The sequence below is a fragment of the Chrysemys picta genome, chromosome 2, assembly GCF_011386835.1.
Source record: "Chrysemys picta bellii isolate R12L10 chromosome 2, ASM1138683v2, whole genome shotgun sequence".
In the NCBI taxonomy this organism is placed as follows: Eukaryota; Metazoa; Chordata; order Testudines; family Emydidae; genus Chrysemys; species Chrysemys picta.
Window position 1 is genome coordinate 34,406,753 of NC_088792.1, and position 15,471 is coordinate 34,422,223.

General features: G+C 45.6%; 1 protein-coding gene across 4 annotated transcripts in view; it reads left to right on the plus strand.

Annotated features, from left to right (window-relative positions):
• The window catches only part of ODAD2 (outer dynein arm docking complex subunit 2), a 184,304-nt gene that overhangs the window by 19,741 nt on the left and 149,092 nt on the right, over positions 1-15,471 (plus strand). For all 4 annotated transcript variants that reach the window (XM_005290932.5, XM_065586859.1, XM_065586860.1 and 1 more), the window contains one exon: positions 12,209-12,426. In XM_005290932.5, the coding sequence (XP_005290989.2) occupies positions 12,209-12,426 (218 nt within the window). The remainder of the gene's footprint in view (positions 1-12,208; positions 12,427-15,471) is intronic.

Below are 15,471 nucleotides of genomic sequence, written 5' to 3' on the forward strand. Positions count from 1 at the left end.
GGTCACTACAACTGCTGCCTCTGCATCTGTCATAGTCTTTCCACCGAAATCTTGTTAGTCCGGAAAACACAAACCAAACCAACCCCCCCACAGCAAAACAAACCCCCAACGAGCATCAAAATACTGCCAGAACACTACTCCCCCCCTTCACTAGCCTGTCTGTTCCTCTGCCTGGTTCTCCTAGTCTTCCCCCCAAACTCCTCTTGCACACTCCCACTCAAATTCCCCTGTTTACAGCTCTGTTTGCTGGCTCCTGTGCCGCTGCAGCTGTCTGTGCCGCTGCCTGACTGGCTGGCTACCTTGATAGGACCCCTAGTCAGAGAAGCTCCACCCCCTAATCAGGGCTCAGCTTCTCTCCCAGCACAATGCCCCTACCAGCCTCTACACATACAAATACAAATAGCTACAAATACCTTCTCCTCCAAATACCTTGCCACCAGGCTACAGCAGCTCTAAGATTTAAGTGTGTCTGGCTTCCGTTCGGACTGCAACATTAGCTAGAGTAAGAAATGTCACATTTTACCTATTACAATAGCATCCAGTAGTGCCAATACAGTTAAAGTTGTTTCATCATTCCTATTTCAGACCTCTCTTTACAGATTTTCAATGGTTTATAACTTGGCAGTAAAATTAATTACACGTTGAAACTTGTCAGAAGGCCTCCACCATTATTGGAATTTAGGCTTTTAAAAATATCCTCTTAGGTTTATGTAGCACCTTTTTAAGCCAAAAGAATCCTAAAACATTTTGCCCAACAAATTACAATAGGAAGTAAAGAAGAAGATTATATCCAACTGAATCTATAGAAGTTAGGTAGGAAGAATGTTATTATTTAAATTGAAATGTATCCACTATACCAAGACTAACAGCTTTCTCCTTGTAAAATGTGCCATAGGATCTTTAGGGTACATCTACATTGTACGTCTACATTTCTTTTGGCACCATGTAGAGTAGCATACCTTACCCAGCCCCCCTAGCATGGGTCTAAACAGCAGTGTAGATGGTGAGGCACTGCTTAGGTGAATAGAGTAAAGACACTCCTGAAACCTGTGAGTATGTACTTGGGTATGTACCCTACAGAGCTCTCTACTTGCCCAAGTAGTGCTTCCCCATCTCTACTGCTATTTTTAGCAGTGTAGTGTCTCACTGCCTCCCTGTTGCTGGAGTCTTTTCCTGCCACAGGGAAATGCTCCAGCAGTGGAGAATAACTCTGTCAGTGGGGGAAAACTCTGGCATCTGCCTGCAGCTAGAGCCTTTTCCTGCACAGGGAGCTGCCAGAGCCTTTCCTTGCGCAGTGAAAGACTCAAGTAGTGGGGAAATGTTCTGGCAAGGGGGAGGCAGTGTGGAAAGGATCTGGCTGCTCCCCGCTACCTCCCCACTGCCAGAGTCCTTCTATTGATACATGTAGTTACACACCATAGAGTGGACGCAGCCTGTTTTTCTCACCCACACACACTCTCTCTTTCTCTCTCTCAAGTAGTTTGCAGTGTACTTATAGCCTTAATCTCCACAAAGGTTCAAGACTTTAGTTTTACATTTTCAAAGATGGTTCCTCCAGCAGCACAGTGGTCCCCTCACACCACACTGGAGCACTGGTTTAAGTACTGACTGTTTGGGAAGAATGCCACTTACTGAATCACCAATATAACTTCCTAAAGCACTTTGATTTATCTTGCCTTTTAAATTTTAACCAGAACCTGGCATCTTGAGACAGGGAACATACTTCCTTTACATTTTGCATAGCATAAAGCACATTTTATGGTGTTTAGTAAATAACTGTCAACTATGTTTAGCTTATTGAGATATGGCTCCATATGAGAAAACCCTACACCATAAGTATCATCCTTTCCTAGCTTTATTCAACAGAGATCTCGGATTTGAACTGATATAGATACTGATCTACACACTCCTAATAACAGTTTCTCCATCTGATGGTTGAAATCATTTATGGAATAACATAGAGAAGCTTACATTGCTACTGCCTTTGCTATATCTGTTCTTTGGTTAATGGCTACAATTTTCTGTACAGTCAATCTGGCATCTTTCACAAGCACTAAAAAACTTAAAAAGTATATTGAATATGCTTGGGGAGAGTTGTTAGAAGAGAAAAAATTCTTGCTGAAGTGAGTAACTGTTCTTTTTTGTAACTGTGATTTTAAGTGGTTAGAAAGAATACATGGCATTTATCAATACAGAAACAGAATCTACAGTATGTGAGGTCTGGAACAAGTTTGCTTCGTGACATACCGTGAGAGAATTGTCTCCAAACAGTTTCCTGCTAATATTCTCTAGGAGAAACAGGAAGAAGAGAACTTCTTTTGGCCTAAAAACTCACCCTCTTCTGTTGTTGATACTGCACACTCAGGGTATGGATCAAGGATCTGAGTCTTGATGTTTGCATGCCAAGATGAGGAATACTGTACCTTCCTCAAGGCCCTGGCCACAACTGCCATTCTTTCAAAAGCTCAACAGGACTCCTTTCAGAACTCATCAGCACTAATCTGTAATTGACTTGGAGAGCACAGTCCATTATTAAGCAGTGTTAAGCAGGGTCTGGGATTCCTTTCATTGACCTTTTAATGCTGTTATTCAAGAGAGTTGCATGGTACCTTGTTGACGCTGGTGGGTTTAACAGCTGCCCTTCATTTGGGATAAATGTCAGAAGCAGTTAAGCTCCTTTTGGAGTAAGGTAACTGAAACAATAGGAGCCACCACCCAAAATGCAGGCCACATGCAAGGCTGATCAGGATCTGAGCTCATAAGCATGGGAACTAAGGGTGTGTCGGGGTGCTGCAACATCCCCAACCTACGCCTGGAGTCCTGGCACCCAGCCCCACGTCCAGGGTCCCGGCTACCGGCCCCACGCCCGGGGTCCCGGTTGCCAGCCCCACGCCCGGGGTCCCAGCTGCCGGCCACACACCTGCCACCAGCTGTGGCCTCAGCCCCCCTGCCCCTGTCTGTGTCTCCCCTTCCCAAAGCCAAGGCTCTGAGGGGTGGGGGGCACAGACAGAGGTAAGGGGGACACGTGTTTGGGGACCACTGTTTTACAGTTTCCGTAGCTGGCTTTCAGCACCCCCACTACAAAGCGTTCCAGCGCCACTGGATGAGCTGTGTGGGTGGAGAGATTTATTTGAGGCTGAATGCAAAGGCAGAGGGCTCAGTAGTTTTTTGCTGGGCAGAGAAGGAGCAGAAAGCCAAGGACAGCTAGAGAAGCGCACTTACAGTGTGACTGAGAAAAAGAAAAGAGAGACAGATTGAGTGCTGGCTGGAAAAAAGGCTTGGAATATTGAGCAAGGAAACTGTCTCCTGTTTGATTCCTACTGTGTTCAGGGAAACAGGACTTTGTGTACATTCTTTGAAAATGAATAGGCTTTCACAAAATAACCCAACAACTATCATTTTCTCCTCCTAACAGAAACAACCTGCAAGACCCTGAATATTGGCTCACAAGGCAACAATACAGTTCCCCTACATATTTCCCCTACATGGAAGAGCTAAATTATTTATCATAAAAATGTAATTAGCTGGAAGCAAATTCTTAGAGTTCATTCTCATGTTTATGGGACTCCATTTAATTTGGTGAAATGAGCAAATAATTAGGAGCCAAATTTTCAAGAGTAGACACTGCTTTTAAGTACTCGTTTTTGTGTGTCCAACTTTGAAACACCTGGGGCCTGATTTTCAGAGGTGCTGAGCTCAGGTTTACTTTAACTGGAATAGCACATTTTTGAAAGTCAGACCTAAGGTATTTCAAGTTGGGCACATAAAACCAGTGACTAGTTTTGACAGTTTTGGTATTAACCTTTAATATTTTGTTCTGTCTAAAAATAATACAGTTTTAATAATACATTGTTTTAAAATTCATTCTACATCTTTGCTTAGATAAAAATAATTCTTCATAACTGTATATAAATGTGAATTTACAGTTCATAAGTATTGTGATGTATGAACATTTGTAGTCATGATTACTGCAGTAACAGGGTTTTAAAAAGGATTAACTTCACTTGATCACCAAAGATAGAAAATGCTAGATTTTTATAAATTGTCCCCCATTGAAAATGGCACAATTTGAAGTTACTGTTTGTTAGATAACACTCTCTTGTTTTTCTTAATTTAATCAATTTTTGCTATGGTAATAAATGTAGCTACTTAACAAATGTAAATATCGATGTCTTCAATTTTGTCAGATAAATCATTTCTAACTCTGTATTCCCTACTGGTATAGAATTATTGTTATATTGAAGAATATAAAGTATATCAACTTAATGGCAGCAGCAAAATATTTTATTACCCCATGGGAGATCTAGGTTAGTAGATTCAATATTTAGAACATAGAATGTAATAAAGGTTAGTATTGTCGAGGTGTAGTATTCTTGGTTTTAGTGGTAAGTAAGCTAACTGCCTCTGCTTTAGAACTCTTGAAAGTAGAGTTAATATAGAATTTAAAAATACAATAAGTGTTCCTGTTAGTATGGCAAAAAATCCCCATAGATGTATATTTTTGAAAATATACAGATTTTGAATTCATTTTAAATTTTGTGTATAAAATATTAAATGTACTATTATGTCTGCCGATCTGGAATGAATGGGTATTCCCTTCCCCATAGCAAACTGCTAGGTGGCAACAACTAACAAAAAAGCTCCAAAGATGTTGGTGTCTCTTGATAGCCGCTGCATTTCTCACTCTGTCTAAATGTAATTAAGTTGCAGCTCAGTGGTTATGATTGTTTCTCTGAGATAAAATAAATGGTTCTTTAGAGGAAATGATAGTTCTTTTTTAAGTGATTGCACATGTGCATTCCAATAGGTGTGTGTGTGTGCACCGCGTGCACGATCGTCGGAGGATTTTTCCCCTAACGGTACCCGTTGAGTCGGATGTGAAGGCCCCCAGAGTGGTGCCTTCATGGCGGTGTATATAGGTCCCTGCAGACCTGCCACCTGCTCAGTTCCCCCTTACTGCCCGTGACAGTCGTTGGAGAAACTCAGTCTCTTGCATTCGCAGGTGGCTACCTAGTGGTTCCCTTTTTTCTTATTTGTAAATAGTTTAATTGAGTTGTAGTTACAGTAGTTAGTTAGTTCAGCTTACTTTGCCCCCCCCCTCCCCAGCCCCCCGTTCACCCCCAGTTTTCCCCAGGCACCGTGGCATGCCTCGGTCGCAGGGGTTTAAGGAGTTTGAGAGGTGTGCGAAACCCATGCCCAGAGGTGATCTGCACGCTGCTTGTCTTAAGTGCCTAGGAGAAGGTCATCAGACAAACAAATGTTCAGTTTGCAGGAGATTTAGACCCAGGACTGAAGGAGAGCGGGACTATCATTTAAAACTCCTCCTGATGGAGTCAGCCCTCCACTGGTACCGGAAATGGCACCGGCATCATCGGTGCATAAAGCCCCAGCCTCGGTGTGGGATGCCCTGGCACCGAGAGAGGACTCTTCCAAGGAGCATCAGCACCACTCCCTGGCTTGTAAAGCTCAAGCGGGCGGCACCACTCAAAGTCCCTGGTGCTGCATAAGAAAAAGAAGGCGAACAGGGGTTGTTCCCCCGTCAAGAAGCTGCGAGGGAATTCCAGTGGGGTGCGTCCTGCAGCAAGACACTCACGGCCTGGCCTTCAAGACCCAGCACCATTGACTCCAGCCCCAGCCGGAGGTCCCTCGAGTCCGGTGTCGGTGGACTCCACGACTCGGGGGGAATTGGAGGAAGATCTCAATGTCCCCTCCACGCCAGATACCACAAGGCAGCGTGGGACCTTATTGCCATGATGGCACAGTCTCCGGCCCCAAAGATGCGAGCACCGGCACTGCTCCAGACATTGGCCCAAGTTCAGGCACCATCAGCGGCACCGACGACGGCACCATCTGCGGCATCTATGACAGAGCCGCATATGACACCATCTCCGGCACTCTTCACAGCACCAATGGCGGCACCGCCTCCTGTTCACCATTGGGGCAAGCCCACGATGTTATGGTGCAGCTCCCTATCACCTCAGTACCAGTCCCCAGCACCGTTGGGCTCCGCCCCCCTCCCCCCATGGTCAGGCTCAGAGTACTCTTCCGAGTCAGAGGCTGAGTCTTCTGTCTTCCGACGCAGCCGGTACTGCTCGCGATCCCAGCACCGGTGCTGGCACCAGAGGGTCATGGACTCGTCGGCACCGGCAGTATCCTGGCCACCCCAGTGGCAGGGCACAGTACAATAGCCCTTTTGGACTCCTTGGACCTATCATCAAGACTCAGGGTCAGGGCTCCAGGGCCACATTCGTGGCATCCGCACGCCATGCTTCCCCCTCAGTGACATTGGTGTCATGCCACACCCCCAGGGCTCCGGAGGACCCCACATGGGACAAGGATTCTGGGCCTTCACACTTGGGCGCAGCATCCGAGCCAGTGCCGCCAGTGGTACTGGAGCCACCTCCAGTCACGGGGGGGACTGATGCAGTGGCAGGCACCCCCACCACCCTACCAGCGATGGACACCATGGGATACCAGGACTTTCTTAGGAGGGTGGCCCTAAACCTAAACCTCCAGGTGGAGGAGGTCACAGAGGGGTTGGACCCAATAGTGGACATCCTTGCTCCGGAGGGTCAATCTAAGGTGGCTTTGCCCCGATAAGAACTATCCAGAACACTAGTAGGGTGCTCTAGCAGACCCCAGCCTTGATACCACCCACCGCTAAAGGGGTGGAGAGACGGTATTTTGTGCCGGAAAAAGGGTATGAACACCTTTTCACCTCCCCCAACCGGGGACTCTAGTGGTCAACACAGCAAATCATAAGGAGCGGCAGGGGCAGCCTGGTCCTGCTTCAAAGTCATGGGATGCTAAGAAGCTGGACCTTTTTGGCAGGAAGGTCTACTCAACTGGGAGTTTCCGTTTCAAGTTGCCAACCAGCAAGCAGTACTCAGCCACTATGCTTTCAATTCCTGGAGTGCATTAGCAAAGTTTCAGGAGTTGCTTCCGGCTGACTCAGGCAAGGAGTTTAATGCGCTTCTAGAGGAGGGCAGGGTGGTCTCAAGAACCTTCCCTCCAGACCGCATTAGATGCGGCAGACTTGACGGCTCGGACTATGGCCACCTCCATTACAATGAGATGCAGCACGTGGCCGTAGGTGTTGAATATACCACCGGAGGTCCAGAACATTATCCAGGACCTGCCCTTTGACTGTGTGGGCTTGTTTGCCCAAAATACGGAATCTCGCTTGCACAGTCTTAAGGACTGGCGGGCAACTCTAAAGTCTTTGGGGATCCACACTTCTTCACCCCAAAGAAAACCATTCACCCTCAGCCTCCGTCCGCTTCTATTCCGGGTGCCCAACGTGAGACTCGTCCAAGAGATGGGGCAGGAATAATAGGAGGCGCCCATCACAGTCCTCCTCAGACCAAGGCCAGGGCTCTTCGAAACAGCCCCCTGGCCCAAAGCCAAACTTTTGAAGATGTGCCCAAGGATGGAGCACCAGTACTGAGCTCGGATCCTTACCCCGTCTTTGTGAATCGACTGTCCCACTTCTACCGTGCTTGGTCCCAGATCACATCAGATGGCTGGGTTCTGAGCATGGTAGACGTGGGATATTCTATCCATTTCTGTTCCCTCCCACCCCCCTTCCCCGTCCTTCTTCAGGAACCCTTCTCACAAACAACTCCTTCTGCAGGAGGTGCCATCTCTCCTTGCTCTAGGGGCAATAGAGGAGGTTCCTCATGAGTTCAGGGCAAGGGGTTTTACTCCCACTATTTCCTCATCCCCAAGGCCAATGGTGGACTCCGCCCTATCCTGGATCTGCAAGACCTCAATACATTAATAAAGAAAGTGAAATTTCACATGCTCTCCCTGGCCTCCATCATTCCTTCCCTGGATCTGGGGGACTGGTACGCTGCCCTCGACTTGAAAGATGCATACTTTCATATCTCCATTATCCTGGCCCACAGACGATTTCTTCGCTTTGTGGTCAGTGGCCAGCACTACCAGTTCAGGCTGCTCCCCCAGGTATTCACGACGTGTATGGCGGTCGTGGCAGCCTTCCTCTAACCAAAGTCAGGTTCAGGTTTTCCCATACCTGGAAATCACGGCCAAATCACAAGCACAGGCGGCGGAGCATGTGTCTCTGGCTTGGGCCACCTTCCTCAGGCTGGGCCTCATATTGAACAAGCCCAAATCCACACGAGCCCCGATGCAGAGAACAGAATTCATGGGAGCTCTTTTGGATTCCATGCAAGCCAGGGCTTTCCTGCCTGAGCTGCGCTTCCAAGCACTCAGGGACATAATCGAGAACCTTTGCCGGTCCCCACAACGATGGCCAGAAATTGCATGAAACTGCTGGGGCATTTGACAGCTTGCATAGACATGGTCCAGCACACCAGATTGCGCCTTCGGCCCCTCCAAGCATTGTTGGCGCAGGTGCACAGGCCCAGCAGGGACCCACTGGACAGAATAGTTACCCTCCCCCCTCGCAATCTCAAGTCTCTCCGCTGGTGGCTACAGCCTCAAGTGGTCTATGTGGGAGTACCCTTTGCCAAACCCCAACCTATGCTATTACTGGTCACGGATGCCTTGGCACTCAGTTGGGGAGCGCACCTGGGCAATATCAGAACCCAAGGCCTATGGTTCCATGCAGAACTATTGCTGCACATCAGTGTCAGGGAGCTGAGGGCAGTTTGTCTGGCATGCCAAATGTTCCAGGCACACCTTCAGGGCACATGTGTGACAGACAACACCACAGCGATGTTCTATATAAACAAACAGGGTGGTGCTCACTCCTCTCCCCTGTTGCAGAAAGCCCTCGGGCTGTGGGACTTTTGCATCACCCACTCGATACACCTAGAGGCGTCATACCTTCCGGGAGGACAAAATGAGCTAACTGATCGCCTCAGCCGCTCGTTTCATGATCACAAATGGTCCATCAGGGCGGACATTGCGCTCTCGATTTTCCAGAGGTGGGGCTTTCCCCACATAGACCTGGTTGTGATGCGGAGCAACAGAAAGTGCCAGCTCCTTTCTGACCTACAGCCCAGGCTCCATCGCAGACACCTTTCATCTTTCATGGATGAATCATCTGCTGTACACGTTCCCACCCTTCCCTCTCATATACAAAGTCCTCCTCGAGGCTCACCGGGACAGGGCTTCCTTGATCCTCATAGTGCCAGCATGGCCCCGCCAGTACTGGTTCACCACACTGTTGAACCTTTCAGTGGACAGACCAGTAGCCCTTCCTGTGTGCCTGGCCCTCATCTCACAAGACCACAGCTGTCTACAACACCCCAACCTGGAATCTCTCCCCCTCATAGCGTGGAAACTCCATGATTGAACTCGCTAGGGCTTCAGTGTTTGGACTCAGTTAGAGAAGTTCTGCTAGGAAGTCGGAAGCCCTCCACTCGTGCCACATACCTGGCAAAGTGGAAGCGGTTTTCCATCTGGTCTCTGCAGATTCATAGATTCATAGATTCTAGGACTGGAAGGGACCTCGAGAGGTCAGAGAGTCCAGTCCCCTGCCCTCATGGGCAGCCCTCCGCATCAAGCGTCAATTCCCCTTGTTTTGGAATACCTACTGTACCTCAAGCAGTAGGGGTTGTCAATATCATCTCTCAGGGTACACCTGGCTGCCATTTCAGCCTTCCAACCGGGGACAGCGGGTAGGTCAGTCTTCGGGAATCTCATGGTGGGCCGCTTTCTCAAGGGCTCGGACAGGCTTTATCCCCAGGTGCAGCAGCCCGTTTCACAGTGGGACCTCAACCTGGCCCTGTCCACGCTCATGAGGCTCCCTTTCGAGCCCATGGCAACCTGCCCTCTGTCCTACCTTTCCTGGAAGGTGGCCTTTCTGGTGGCTATAACCTCAGCCAGAAGGGTCTCCGAGCTCAGAATGCTGACTTTCGAGCCCCCCTGTATGGTCTTTTATAAAGACAAGGTGCAGCTATGCCCTCACCCCGCGTATCTACCAAAGGTAGTGTCCCAGTTTCATGTGAACCAGGACATATTTTTACCTGTGTTCTTCTCTAAGCCACATGCCAGTAACAGAGAGTGAATGCTCCATTCCCGGGATGTCAGGCATGCCCTAGCCTTCTACATCGAGCGCACAAAGCCATTTCATAAGTCACCACAGCTCTTTATTGTAATCGCAGAGAGAATGAAGGGACTTCCCATTTCGTCCCAGCGCATTTCATCATGGATCACGTCCTGCATCAGAAAATGCTACGACCTAGCTAAGATTCCAGCCCCTCCGCTGATGGAGCACTCCACAAGAGCGCAGACTTTGTTCGCAGCATTCCTTGCGCAGGTCACTATCCAGGACATATACAAGGCAGCAATGTGGTCTTCCAGCCACACCTTCATGCTGCACTACGCCATCACCCAATAGGCAAGAGACAATACAGCCTTTGGCAGGGCAGTCCTGCATTCAGCAACTAGGTGAACTCCGACCCCTCCTCCAGGGAAACTGCTTGGGAGTCACTTATTGGAATGCACATGAGCAATCACTCGAAGAAGAAAAATGGTTACCTACCTCTCATAACGTTGTTCTTCGAGATGTGTTGCTCATGTCAATTCCAAATCCCACCCACCTCCCCTCTGTCGAAGTATTCCGGCAAGAAGGAACTGAGCAGGTGGCGGGTCGGCAGGGACCTATATACACCGCCATGAAGGCGCCACTTCAGGGGGCTCCACAGCCGACCCGATGGGTACCGCTAGGGGAAAAACCTTCCAACGATGGTGCACGGAGCACGCACACACACACACCTATTGGAATGGACATGAGCAACACATCTCAAAGAACAACAGTTACGAGAGGTAGGTAACCGTTTTTTTTTATGCATTTTCGAAGGTGAGGAATAGCTTCAAAGAGTTCATTATCTCACATATATTGCAAAACTAATAATCTTTTGTATTGTCTTATTGGCCTTGTCTAGACTAACATTTAAAGGTGTGATGTTAGTAACTATTAGAGATGTTAGCACAGGGTAGCTGTAAGAAGCATATTGCCTTTAACATGTGCTAAAATGGTTAAGTTGTGGCCTAACAAGGATTTCCCCCGAGGCTTTAACTTGACCATTTTAGCATGTGTTAAAGGCAATCTACCTTGTCTAGATTACACTTTTAAAATGTGTTAGTTAACATGAGTTAGCTAAGTGTTAAACATTTGGGTCAACATGCATGGGACAGTTAATTCCCATCACAGACTAATAGGAGGCAGGCCACACTTTGACAGTCTCTTTAAAACTGCCTTGGACCAGGTACATAAAAGAATGTCACTGCTTGGATACATGCTAGTGACAGCTGGAATAATAATAATGAATGATCATAAGTTATCTGTCCTGTCAAAGCTGAATAGCCCAGTAGGAAATAATAGTTGACAAGAGGCAGTAGGTGTTCTGTTGTCGATGCTTTGAAAAACCCTGGTACTAGACAGAGCCAGTTGTTGGTTTTGTAAGGACCATTCAGCTCCCTACATGAGATTGTACTAACAACACCCTTCAAAGACAAAACAGAAAAAAATATAAAGAGAAAATATTTACACTAATTTTACTTGTAAAAAATTAACATACAAACTTGAAACTAATCAACATATTAATTAACTTATTTTTAAAATTACTTTTTTTGGGGGGTGGCATATTTTACAATGGCAACAAACACTCCACACCATGTGGTAGAGTTGGATGTATACTTTGGATTTACTGGAGATATGAGCCAGTGCTTCAAGCCTCACTGTCCAAGTAGGGAATGTGTTAATCAGCACTCATTCACAGAGTGGATTATTTTATTGCTAATTAAAGATTAAAAACTAAGGACCTGATCCTGCAAACACTTTACTCATGAAAATAGCCCTTATATAAGTAGTCCATTGAAAGCAGAGTGAGAGAGTTTGCAGGATTGGACCATTAAAACTGGTTTGAAATTGGATTCTGTAGCACTGCTGGTGTTGCAGATTAGCAATGGGACAAAATGTACCTTTAGTGTGAGTTCAAGAATTTCCAAATTTAGCTAATGGCTTTGTTTTTAAATACACTTCAGTTTGTATATGGTGGCAAATGTTTTCACCGTAAGAATTTTCAAATTAATATGGATACTGCATTCTTTGAAAGGCAATTTAAATGTACACAATGGAATGCATTCAAAGTTCTGCGTATGCCATATATAATTGTTAAAGTAATGTATCCTGGGATTTCTTCTTATAACTTATTTTAATGTGTATTATTCATGTGGCAATATGATTGACAGACCATTTCTCCATTTTTTATAGGATTATACTTTTTTTGAAGAACCAACGTATGAAAAGCATTATCACCATATGGAAATAGTTGATGCTGAGGATTTAGGCCAATCCCAAAAGTTTTACGACAATTCAGAAAAGAATGTGTTTGAGAAGACGAAGAGTCCTCTTGTAAAAAGCAAACCTATTGACAAGAAATTAGAACCATCTCTGAAGTGGAAGAACGTTGGGCTTGCTGGTTCCCAGGAGTATGTAGTTATTTGAGAAACTGAGTTTTACAGTAAACGTTGCTAATTCAGACTAATGATTTGGAAACAGAGTATATGTCTGTGATTTTGTTTTTAATTGAAAATAAATTAAACAAATACAAAATAAAATTCAGGGGCCTGCTCCTATAAAACATATTAAGGGAAGATTGCTCACTTGTAATCCAGTTTCTTATGGTCCTCCTCTGCCATCCTACCTGACAACAGCCTGGAATGTCATCATGATGGCACTCCACCTGTCAGGAAGGAGGCAGCAAGATCTTGCAGTCATCTGCACTACTAAGCCTCAATTCAACCATTTTCCTCAATAAAAAGTTTCTAAGGCATGAAGGAATAGACAACCTATTCCAAGCAACACTTTCTGAGGAGAGAAGAGGCATGTAATAAACCAGATTGTCAGTAAGTAATCTTCCCTTGTCATATAACACACTTCTCCTAATCTATATGGCAATAATCTTGGCTAACAGTGGACATAGCAAGCAGTAGAAAACCCAGAAGAGAGTTTACTTACAGTAGAGATGGATTTTCTTTTCTGAAATCAGGATCTGCCACAGACATCAAGTCCAAGTGATAGTGGAGGATGACTGTCTCAGAGGAGGCCTAGGACTAGGTGGTCATCTTGCAGAAAGAGGAAATAGATGCCTCATCCCTTCAAACCCCAGAGTTGACATGCTGTAGGAGGAAGCACATTTGACAAATCTTGGATGCAACCCATGGGCATGGGCATGACTGATAGGATGAGGCTTCAGTGGTACAGGACATACCCTCCTGCAAAGCCCAGGTATAGGTCATTTTAGTCAGAGCCCAGATATAGGTGATTTTAATGGGAGAGGGTCTAATTGCTCTCCTAGGTACAAATCATGAGTGTCTCTTCTAGAGAGTGTGAATTTATGATTAGCCAAAGGGGCTGCACCAGCAGGGTCTGGGAGTCCTCCTGAAGTCCTGGAACACCAGGACAAGAGGATCCTAGATGAGAGGGCAAGATCAGGCCCTTCGGAGATCATAGGTATGCTCAGACCTGCCAACAACCGTGTTGTAATGAGGAAAGAGAGAATCATATTGAAAAAATAAATCCCATTGCAGGTGAGGGAGATAGAGTCAGAAATGAAATCCAAACTTCCCACAATTTGGGGCTTACCTGGTCCACAGTCCTTGTAGCCTGGGAAAACGGCTGTTCTGGGACTATCTGAAACAGCTGAACAACATGGGGAGGAGGAGCTTCTCTGAAGGTCCCTATAAAGTCAATCAATACAGTGGGTAACAAGTGGATGTCAAAGCAGGTACCAAGTGGTTGTGAAAGTCAGCAAGAGTACAGCTCCTCAGAAAGGAGAGGCATTATTAGCTGGCTAGCCAGTGACAGAACCCCTGGAAGTGGAGTTGAGCTGTTTCTGGAACTCAGGATGCTGGGACTATGAAAAGTAGAAGAGGAATGGTGTTCCTAGTTGCTTCTCTTCTCTCTTTATGAACTCTTTATTCTTTGTTCCCCCTCTTCTGTCTCTTTCATTCTTCCTTCAGTCTTTTTCTTCTTCTACAAGGAAAGAAGAAAGGAAAAGGGCTAGTGGAACAGGAAGAAGAGGTAATTAGTGTTCTATGGTTCCAGCATGCAGGATGCAAACCAATGAAAGAATGTGGCTGGAGGGGGACATAAGTACAGCAACTGACAGATCTTGCTTTCTGCATCCTGATTGGTTGAGCTGTAATGCTGATAGTCAAGGCTTTTGCTAGTTAAGATGGGACAAGATCAACATAAACAATCAATTTTAACAGTTTTAACAGCTGTTTAGTTTTAATTATTTAATTATTTATTCTGATCCTGTAAAGAGATCCACATTGGCAGACCCTAGCAATCTTTCAGGTATCTTTGCAAGGATAGAGGCCTATATTAGTATATATACATTTACTGTATTATATTTTGTATAACTACTGAAGTCTTAATAATATGAGACTTCGCTACAGCCCTCTGCTATTAAGGAGTTTTAAAAGAGCTAGGTGAGGAGCTCACTGCACCGTTAATGTTGCTTTTCAATAAGTTTTGGAATGCTGGGAAAGTTACGAAGACTGTAAGAAAGCTGATGTGCCAATATTTTAAAATATTTATGGGCCTGTCAATCTGATAAGGATCCTGGGCAAGAAAATGGACCAACTGATATAGGATTCAATTAATAAAGAATTAAAGGAGGATAATACAGTTAATACCAATCTACATGGGTTTATGGAAAATAGAACTAACTCAAGTTTGGTTGATAAAGATAGAATCATAGAATATCAGGGTTGGAAGGGACCTCAGGAGGTCATCTAGTCCAATCCCCTGCTCAAAGCAGGACCAATTCCCAACTAAATCATCCCAGCCAAGGCTTTGTCAAGCCTGACCTTAAAAACCTCTAAGGAAGGAGATTCCACCACCTCCCTAGGTAACCCATTCCAGTACTAATAGTGTTGCTGTAATATACTTAAACTTCTGTAGGGCATTTGACTTGGTACTGCATGATATTTTGATTAAAAACCTAGAACAATATACAATTAATAGGGTACACATTGAATCAAAAGATGACTAACTGATAGGGCTCAGATTGTAACGGTAAATGGGGAATCATCACTGAGCATGTGTGTTTCTAGTGGGGTTCCACAGGGATCTGCTATTGGGGCCCTATGCTATTTAATATTTTTTTCAGAGACCTGGAAGAAAACATAAAACCATGATTGATAAAATTTGCAGATCACACAAATTGGGGGAGTGGTAAATAATGAAGAGAATAGGTCACTGATATAGACTGATCTGGATGGCTTGGGAAATTGGGTGCAAGCAAACAATATGCCTTTAATATGGCTAAATGTATACATCTATGAATGAGTCCATATTGATAGGATGGGGGAGTCTATCCTGGGAAGCAGTGACTAAAAAAGATTTGGGAGTCATGGTTGATAATCAACTAAACATGAGCTCCCAGTGCCAAGAGGGCTAATGTGATTCTGGGGTGCATAAAGAGGGGTATGTCAAGTAGGAGTATCGAGATTATTTTACCTCTA